At 39.4% G+C, this 10,524-nt stretch overlaps 1 protein-coding gene across 2 annotated transcripts in view; it reads left to right on the forward strand.

Annotated features, from left to right (window-relative positions):
* Positions 1 to 6,724, forward strand: part of FAM169B (family with sequence similarity 169 member B) — a 38,645-nt gene extending 31,921 nt beyond the window's left edge. For both annotated transcript variants that reach the window (XM_030496695.2, XM_030496693.1), the window contains exons 7-8: positions 2,032 to 2,160; positions 6,337 to 6,724. In XM_030496695.2, coding sequence (XP_030352555.1) covers positions 2,032 to 2,160; positions 6,337 to 6,344 — 137 coding nt within the window. In that variant the 3' untranslated portion in view covers positions 6,345 to 6,724. The remainder of the gene's footprint in view (positions 1 to 2,031; positions 2,161 to 6,336) is intronic.
* The last annotated feature ends 3,800 nt before the right edge of the window (positions 6,725 to 10,524 follow it).

Consider the following 10,524-nt stretch of genomic DNA (forward strand, 5'->3'; position numbering starts at 1 on the left):
TACACCAGAGGGGAAAAAAAATCCTAAGATGTTGCCAAGTCTACATTACACTTATAATGCTCTGGTAGACACTGCGTTTGTAAGAAATCAGATTTAATAAGCCATATATCTAGGCTCTGCTCATATGAACACTTTCACATGACTGAACACTTGGCACTTCTATAAGATCACTAAGTAGTTACATATTTCTCTGTGGTCAGGTTGAAGGTCTGTTTTTGCTAGTAAAATTTACAGAAAATACCTGTGCTCACATTATTTATAAAACTGTTTTCTTTAGGAAAGCATTTCTCTCTGAAGTTGCTCTGTATGGTATACAGCCTTTACAATCATTTTGGGGGAGATGTTTCTATTGACTTATGAATTTATGGCCATTTCCTAATAAGTGTCAATACAATTTTGACTGTGTATGTTCTTTACGTGGTCAGTATGTGCCATTAAATGCATACAAACGTACCCCAAGAGTTCCTAAGGTGCTGCTACTTCAAAATTCAGGAAGGAATAGTGTTTACCACATGGTTTCTCTTCTCCCAACAATATCCCTTTTCCTACGTCAAGCACCAATGGTTTAGACACTATGGATGTGAAAGCTGTGTTGTTTATGTGTTAACACTAGCGATATATATTGCAAGACTATGCTTTCATCTCAAGTTTAGAGCTAACAGTGAATAAATTTGACTTGCATCATGTTCTAATTAGGTTTTCTGGGTCCCACTTTTATAAAAATACTAATACTGTAAGTTAAATTTTGAGTCTGTTGAAGCCACTGCCTGTTTTTAATTTCATTGGAACCACAATCTCATACTTTGACAAAAGAATGCAATGTTTTACTCTAAATCTCTGTATGAAATGTGCACTGTTTTCACAAGGATGTTATTTAATGTGCTTTAGAGGCCTAAAAGGAAGTAAAAAGCCATTTAGCAGATATCTCTATTTTGGTATATATGTTACTTTCAGTAGCTTTTATTGAAATGATTAATTTAGTTTGGATATCCTGGGATAAAATTAATGCCAGTGATCTGCTCATTACTGTAAGGCAAATGTTTACATACCAGAATTAGCCTTTTTGTTTTGACATCCCATTGTTAAACTCACCTGAATGTTGAAGATGAATTGCCCATTCTGTAGGATGATAAACTACAATGGACAGAGGAGAGCACGAAAACACTTTAGTTGTTTACAGATTGCTGTCTTAGTGCAGTTGATGAAACTCATAGAATGGTGGTTAAGGAAAGTCAAAAAATCCCCTTTAAATTTAGTGAACTGTGTGTCCTATGACATATTCTTCCTCTTGGCTCTGCAGGCATCCAAAGGAAACCTCTAAATAAGACAGATTTCAGTTGGATAACATAAGCAAACCAAAATTTGATGGTTTATCCAAATTACATTGATGTTCAGTGGGTACTGTCAGTGATGGCAGTCTGTGGGAATATGGTTTCTAAGGGCAACTGTACATCTAACACAGGTATCACTTTTATTCTTCTGTTAGTTCTTCTTGTTTACACACCCGAAGAAGTAAGTGAACCCCAGCAATGGAGTATAGGGTAGCAGTAGTAAAATGGAGGGTAGTATTGGCCCAAGAACAAACTGCTACAAAGTTTTGTTTACAAATAGAAATTAGAGTAGCATTCTTAATGGTTAGAGCTGGAAGATGCTGAAACACCTTTCATTTCAGAGTAGTGAGGGTGAAAAAACCCACACTGCTGTTAGTCTCAAACCTGCCAAGTGTCTGGAGATAGTTCTGTGATGCAGTGCCAGAAGAAGGTGGATCAGTAAGTCATTTCAAGTCCTGTATTTCTGCGCTCACAAGGAAGTAATCTAGACAGAAGCAGATGGACATAGACTCTTCCACATAGACTCTTCCTAAAAGCCCCAGCTAAAAGAAAAGAAAGGAAGACGAGAAGAGAAGAAGAAAAGATTTCCAAAGGAACTAATGAAAGTAGGTCTGAGAGAATTTGTGGGATAGAATACACTCCCTCTTCCACTGTACTTTTCACTCATTCATGCCTTTACCCCTTGCTTTCTCTTACTCAGTTTGCCAGAAATTCTTGCAGACTTATCCTGAGGAGCAGAAGCGACTGTGGGAGGTGGAAGCACCAGGAGATTGGAGCCAGCGAGTGAATATCTGGTTAAAAATTCAGATGGAGTCATCCTCTTCAGGAAGTGAGTTAAAATAAACAGTGTGAACTTGGCCATGTTAGTTATATAAAGATAAGAAATAAAATCAAGGGTTGAATAGTGATAATAAATAGGTGGTTTCTCTGTTGTTTTCACATGGAGAAACTCCTGAGTGTGCAGTCCAGTTCACTGGTCTTTTCCCAGTAAACAGGACAATTCTTAGAACTTATGAGGTAATGAAATTGAACTACAGAACATCTGAGAGATACTGAACAAAGCACAGTCTTGGCATAAAGTGGCTGTAACTCCCATTGCAGTGCACTTACAGCAGGGTAGAAGTTAGCCCAAAAAATTCCTGTTGCACAACACAATGTCTGGGTTATAGAGAGGGGTTTGTTTCTCTGAAATTATTACAAAAAAGAAGCTTGTATGGCCAATGGGCAATGTGTTTAATTACCTTCAATTTGCTGCCAATGCCATTCTTGGATGGAAGCACAAACATTTTCATTATGCCTTTTGGAAGACTCAAAGTGCTGTCCTACAGGGCAAATCCGTCTTGCTGGGAGCATTTTCTGTCTACTTCACAAAAGATAGTGATAGAGTAGGAAAACCTTTTGGCAGTTCATATGGGGATCCTATTGATGTAATCTGTTCAGCTGGCTTGGGGATCCAGACAGGCCCCTCTGCTGTATGCACACAAGCTGTGATAAGCATTAGGTTGCAAAAGAAGGGCACATATTGTCTCTTTCTGGAAGTGCAGTGAGGAGTGCTACAGAGCAAATTGCTCCCATGCCTTCCCACATCTATCCTGCTTTGTATTGGCTTGGGGACCTTCAGTTGAGACATTGCTTTTCATCTTGTCTGCAGCATCCCACAGGAGAGTTAAGTCAGAATTTAGCCCTAGGCTGGGTTCCTCTGAAGCCATTATATTTATGTTCCTCATGCTTTAAACCAACAAAAACTGGTGCTGCTCTTCCCTTTAATCCATCTTGCTAAGTTCAGTTTATTAATGGCAGTTGAAGAGAACTGTGATCACATCAGCAAACAAAGTGGATCGTGGAGGAGACTGTGCTTCTTATTCCTTTTTTTTGCCATCTTCTACAAAAACAAACAAAGAGAAACGACCCAAAACATGGGTAAATATAATTCCACCAGAGTGGCTGTCAGTAAAAAATACACATGAGGCTTGGGAACTGCCTTGGCCAGTTCTGCACGTAAATGAAATATCTCTTATCTACAAAAAGAGCAAGGAAAGAAAGTATAAGCTAGAAATGGGGGCTGTTGTCTGTGTGTTTATATGGATTGTGAATCACAATGTAGTCTTTATAGTGAAAAGGAGCAGAAGCAAGTGGATTTGGCACTAAAATATATAATAAAAATCTGCTTTTTAAATTCTATTCTCCACTCTGGTGCACAGCTGACTGGGCATCACTCTGCTTTACCCTGATTGTGCTGAACAGGCTTTATTTCATCCGTCTTCAGTGGAAAATCAACCCACTATAAAAAAATAACTGAAAACAGTGCTTAATGTATTTATTATATCTGTTTTACATATGGAATCTACTGTTGTCCTGCTTATGCTTGTATTTTCCCAGTACCGTGTATATTACACACCCAGGGAAGTGCCAAAGGAGGGTACAGGACAGATAAAGCCTCCTAAAAGTAGGGGAGGTTTTCCCTGGTTTTGCTTTGTCCTAAAGGCAACATTACTCCTGCATAACTCTGTCTGATAGTTGGTGAGCAAATAACAAGAGAATTTTCCACATCTTCATGCTATCTGTTAATAGTAGATAAAGCAGGAGCATTTTCTGAGTGCAGGAATCCTTTATCATCTGAGCTAGTGTGCTGCTTACCATACACGTAAAGAGAAGCTTGTGAAGGCGGGTTGGATGGGGCTCTGAGCAACTTAATCTAGTTGAAGATGTCCCTGCTCATTGCAGGGGGGTTGAACTAGATGACTTTAAAAGGTCCTTTCAAGCCACACTATTCAGTGATTCTATGATTCTATCTTTAGGGGGTCACTTGGGAATAGAGTGCTTCATACTGACTTGCTCTGTTATGTAGAAAGCAAAACACAGTGTAATTCAATAGTGTCAACTCCAGTCTGGATCTATGGCAACAACCATGAAAATAGACAAGACTTGTTCTGCTCTGATTTCTTACATCCCCATCGACATTTGCCATGCTATGGTTTGGAACAAAATTATTGAGAAGAAAAACTGGAAATTCTCATTTCCCCCCTCCCCAGTGCTCAGGATTGAACGCTATTAATGTTGTTGTAAGAATTCTGCAATCAGAGAGATGCCAAGAAAGCTTTCTATAACCCCGAGGTCAGAGTGTTATATTTTGCGAGGTTATGTGGCTGCATCTAGTGGCAGTACGGCTAAACTGCAGCACACTGTTGACTGGATGTGCACATATACATAGAGAGAGACATAAACATATATTTCTGTCATATATCACATATATCTATTAAAGTAAAGCTGTTTAGTATATTGTCACACACAGCTGCATTTGTTCCTTCTGAATTAATTCTTATTGTTCGAAAAATGGGGAGATTTATTTACAGCAAATAGTAACAGGAACACAGTGACAGTTGTCTCCTGGGGCTGATCAGAGGAACAGAAATCATTTAACATGATTTGATTCTAGTTGCTAAATCTAACAGGCAGTGAAAAGTAGTTTAGTAATATACATAAAGCATATAAATGTGAAGTAATGCATAAGATAAGCAGACTGAGCAGGAGTGAAAATCAATTTTAAATGATTGCTTATAATCCTGTATCTGAATTGGTCAGACTATCTGCACTTTCTGAAAGGGAGGAAGGGATATGGGAGATATGGGTTTTCTGGTTGTGAGAGATGAATGGATTATCTATTTAGCAGAACTTTCATGCTAAGAAAGACCCAAAGACATTTTGTTTCTAGCAGAGTTATTCACCTTGGTCTTTTGTGGTAGTGTCACTGGGCACCCTGGTTTGGTTAACTAACCAAAGCAAGACAAGAGGGCTTGCAGGCAGCACTCGGCTGGCCTGTCCTGGTGTGTTCTTTTAAACAAGAATTGCCATGGAAGTCTGCTAAGATTATTTCCCTTTTAACCTCTTTCTGGGGCAAAACTATTCACCTCATTTCTCCAGAGGCTGAAATGGGCTCTTGCATGGAGAGTGCTCAAACCAGTAAACCCAGACAAGCAGATGTGGACCAGATGAATAATATACAGTCACTAATTTGCTATTTTATGATTTTTTTGTTAATTGGTGGCCTTTTTAATGAAATAGCAAGGTTTAAATATGAAAGACCATCACAGACAACTATAGGTGGGTTTTTTTACTACTGACCCACAGGTTTATGTAGGTAATCATAACTATATGATATATATGCATACATATAATTGATTCTTGTAACTAATTTGGATAGATATAGTAGTTTGAGAGGCTAAAGACTACACGATAGTTTTCACTAAGTGTTTTAGTTTGATCCTTACTGAGATAAGGGAACTATAACCAAGATGGTATACAGCAAATTTCAAGGTTTGTGTGTGCAGTGGCTTTTGGAATTGAATTATGATTTTTCTTGTGCCTATACAGAGGCTTTAGTGTGCCATCTTTGGAATGAGTACACCAAACTCTTTACAGTCTTAATTATTTTATCCCACTGCTGGGCTGCAGATCTGGCTGTGCTTAGTTTTATGTGGGATGGAGGCCTAAAACAGGCTGAGAGGTTTGAATGGAGCCTTAAACCTAGTTAAGGGTACATGTATCTGAGAAAACAAATGACAGTAATGAAGCTTTTTCAAGTAATAAAGAAAAAGGAGAGATGAGTGGAAGCAAAACAAAGAGCTGTAGGGGTTGTTTCCCCAGCACATTTTGGTTGCCACACAATTAAATCAGTTTGTTTTCTTCAGACATGGGTTTCCTGGGGGAGCTATGACAGCACTGGCTCCTGTGGCGCACACTCTTGCATTATGTGCTGTGGTCATGGCTTCAGAGCCCACCCAGCCAGATCAATGCTTCTGGGTACTCCCAGTTTTCTTTATGCTGACATTTCTGGGAACTCAAGCAGAGCAGCAGGAATGAAGCTGTTCTATACAAACAATGCAATTGCCTTGCATTTACATGTTGGTCTTGGTTGACAGAAGCATTTTATGTTAGGATTAAGTCACTGTTTATGTTTTTTTGTGTGTATAATTTAGTGTTCCCTGTGTCTTGGTTCTAATTTCAGGGCGTTGAATACATTCCTGGTGTTGGGAAAGTGGCAGGAGATGCCACAGAGAAAAAGATGACTCAGCAGCAGCAGCAGGGACTCTGAACTCACAGGATCCTGAACAAGAGGACTTAGAACAAGGTGCAGGCAATACTCAGCAATGAAAAGGATTCTGAAAACAGAGCAGGCCTTGGGCGCTTAGTTGGAGATAAGGCCACCAAATAATTCAGAATTATACCCTAATTGCACTTTTGAAACTCAGCAAAATCTCAGTATGGCCTTAAAAATTGTAATTGACTGTTCACGATTTGTAACACTGGAGAGATTTCTTCAGGTAAGACACAATTTGCTTGCAAGACACATGTTCTTCATCTTGTGTTTTGTTTTAAATAAAGCTTTTGTTTGCTAATTGTCCTTTTCTTCTCACCAAGTCATTAAGTAGTAGTTGAGCCTGGCTGTTTCCCTGCTCTGAAAAGATTCTATTGGATTGCATGAGATGTTGAAAAGGGAATAATTGGAGGGCTTGTAGATACTGGTGTAAGAAGATATTTCTATGGAAACCACATCCTGCAGTATGGAAGAGAGATACCACAACACACGTTGGTATCAGAATGACAGCTGTAACCTTCCTTTCAAAGCAAACAATTGATCTTGAATTGCTTTCCTTTGAGCTTTTCTAGCAGAAAAATCTGCCTCAAGCCCTGTGGTGGACAGGGTAATGGAGGAGAAGTTTGGTACAGAGAAGAGTGAGCAAGCTACAGGCCTTAAACTGCCTTTAAATTCAGGCACTGTGATCTTGTTATGTGTTAGTTCAGGGTGTAGAACTTTGTGTAGATTACATATTGCATGTTTTATTTCCTGTAGGCTCTTTCCTGATGTTTAGTTAATTTCAGTAACTTGTAAGTATAACATTTGACTAGATCATTCATGGTATGGCTTGGTAAGGAAATTTTGATCTTTCACCACAAGCTGGTTCTGTATTAAAACTTATTTTATTTTTTTTAGTGGGGAATTTCTAAAGCTTAAACATTGTGCTAATGATTACAGGTGAAAGAAACTCATAAGGATCAGATCAGGTCCAGTGGCAGAGAAGGTTTTGCAGAGGTAGGCTCAGTGGTGAACAGCAGTAGCGTCTTGATGAACCTGAATAGATCCAGCAGCCTTAATTCTTAAGTGGGTGCCTTGAAACAAGGAGAAGTAGCTATTTCTTTCCAGAAACTTAAGCAGCATTTCCAGGGAGACAGTTCTTGTAGGCAGGCATTGTGGGTACACTTGTAGGGATGTATATTTCCCCCACGTACGGCATAATTGCTCACACATAGCCCTGTCGCCCTGTTTTTGTTTGATGTCATGATTTAATATAGCATTTCTTCATGTATCCAAGTAACTCCTCCCCTGTTGAGCTGCTTGGTAAACCATATGCCTGAGACAAATCGAAATCAGACCTTTCAAGGCATCTCTTTAAAAAAAAAGCTATAATTGGAAGTTACAAGTTTTTGCCAAGAGAATTAAAACACTGAATTGTGTGCCAGCCTTAATCATGTTGCTATGGTTCTCTTGTCTCGAAGAGAATGCATTTAGCACTAACTTTATAATCAGTTGATCTTCAGGTTGTTGATTCATCAAGTCGCAAAGGGTGTGCTATAGAGACTGATGGAAACCGTGTGTCGTCCTGTGCAGCAGCCTATATTGTTACTTAATGTATGGTTTTATAAATATTCAGTTTTTGTGAAGAGTTGCAATACCAGTTGCTTCTAAGTATGATAAAAATGATTGTATCTGTCCTCATGAAAGCTGATCTGGAGTTGCAGTAGCCTGGCAAACTCACTCATGTCTAGTTTGCACAGGCTTGCTCCCGGTTATTTCAGAGGTGCTGACTTATAGAGCAATTAGTTTGAATATTGATTTTTGTTTCTTTTTTTATGTTTTGGTAATATTAGTGCTTTAAGGTGTCTGATTAATTTAGATGTTTGGACCTGCAACTCGTTCTTGGCAGTATGAAATACTTCTTAGTGAGATCACAAGAATCCTAAGAGGGTCTGAACTAAAAAGAGATCCAATGTCGTCACTGTCTTAATAGAACATACTAGAAAAAAACCCAAAACAACAGCACAAACATCTTTTTCTCAGAGTGGAAATTCTTTTAAATAAATCTGCATTTACTCAAGGATAGGATGGTTTCAGAGTGCTGGAAGAGTTGGCAAAGGCTTGAAAGAGCATTCCAATTTTTGGAGTTTTTTTCAAAACCTTGGATTTAATCTCCGTCTGAATCTACGCTTTGGTGGTGGTAGCTTGACACAATGGGATTTCTGCTTAGGAGAGCCAGAGGTAAGTGTGTGTGTGAGAGAGAGATGGCAGACGTGCTGAAGGGAAATGTGTACCTATTGTTCTTACAAGCATAGACACTTAAGTCTGGACTACAAGTTACACAATAGACATCAACATCAGTGTTAGCAGGGGCCTGGGTGTGTGCGTGCCAACTAAATAAAGTATTTGAATCACTCTCAAGGCAAGTAAACATATGGATTTTAAGGCTAGGCAATTTCATTACGTTAATCTGTCATGATGTTTCACATAATGTAAGCCAGACAATTTCATGCATGGTTGCTGGATACAAAAATCATTGGTTTTGGTTGAAACAACCCATTTTTTAGAAAGCTTGTTTTGATTTGACATTTCTGCTTTTTCCAATGTTGGGCAGTGGGAGTTCTGCCACACTCACTGGCAAGTTGTTCTGAAGTTTTGTGTTTACAGGTGCACCCAATTTTTTTAGTCTGAATTCATTTTGGTTTAGTCTCCTGTGATGGATTTTGCTTTTCTGTCTAATGCTGAGCTATGGCTCTGCTACTACCACAATTCTTTCAGTGTGGGGATGGATACCTCATGGTCCATCACAACATCAGTGAACAGCACTGGGGTTTGGATCTGTCTCTGTGGATTAGACTTTCCTGACCTTGATTCATCCTTCTTATCCTTTCAGAGACATTTTCCATTTTTCCTGTTCCGCTTAGAAGGCTGAACATCATCAGAGACTCAGTTCCAGTTACAATCCCACTGACTGTTACGGGTCAGCATTTCGTGGCTGCTGTGACTTGTGGTTGTAAATCATCACGGATTCTAACGTGCTTTTGGGTGTCCTTATGGTGAACATGCCCTTTAAAACGTATCTGGTTTAATGTGTTGTCTTTAGTGGCCACAATGGCTGCAGCACGCTACTGAAAATGTAGTCGATCCAGCGTCATCTTTATTATTACCACGAGATGGCACCATTACATAGCGTAACATTGTCGTCATGTCGGGTGCTTGAGACGTTGACCGTGATTTAAATACGTCACTCGTTGGCTTGATTTCTTCGGAGAGAGGAGGATGAGGATGTGGTAAAGTTTGTCTTGTGTTTGCCATTCAGTCTCATTGTGTCAGTGGAGTTTGTCTCGAGTGCGCCCTGGGTTGACATTTCAAACATTTACGAAGCCAAGGTGAAGTTCTAAGCACAGAATGCAAACTGCGCCCGAATTGTGCCCCTTTGTATCCTTGTTTCATCAGGAAGCTTGGGTGGGACTTTTCCACGTTGTATGTCATAGTTTACCAGCATGAGATGAATCTGCCTCAGTTGTTCAAGAGATAACTTGAGCATCTTGTTTTCTGTTTCTGTCCCTTCTCTGTCTGTTATGGGCATTGCATCAAAGTACTACTGAGCACTTTCTTTGACTTTTGTCATGTAATATGCTGTTAATATTCTCAGCATTAGAAAAGAAGGATGGTTGATATTTGCCCTAAAGGCAAATTGATTTGGGTCAATATCCTTCCTTCCCATCTCTGTGATGACATTAATGTATTACGGGATCTGTTTGGACACTCATGGACTGCTCTTGAAGGGTCTGCTAGAAGTCACCTTATAGAAACTTCTTGTGTCTTCTTTCTGCTATGTTTTTTGTGGGAAATGTTTAGAAATACAAATTAAAGACTTTTCACTTGTATTAGTTGAGCCATCCAAAAAGCTGCCGTATAAGTAGGTGCCAAAGTAGAAAAAACCCAGCTAACTTGTCTGAACTCATTAGTGTGAAAAACAGACTCACTTGGCACCTTTGCATTGACTGTGTCCAAACAAAGGCTCGGTGACATCCTTAGAGCTGAGTGCCTGGCTGACGTAATTGGGATTGATTCTGTCTGAATGACCCATGTTCCTAAAGAAAGCCTTGGCAGGTC

This window comes from Strigops habroptila, chromosome 9 (genome assembly GCF_004027225.2).
Source record: "Strigops habroptila isolate Jane chromosome 9, bStrHab1.2.pri, whole genome shotgun sequence".
In the NCBI taxonomy this organism is placed as follows: domain Eukaryota; kingdom Metazoa; phylum Chordata; class Aves; order Psittaciformes; family Psittacidae; genus Strigops; species Strigops habroptila.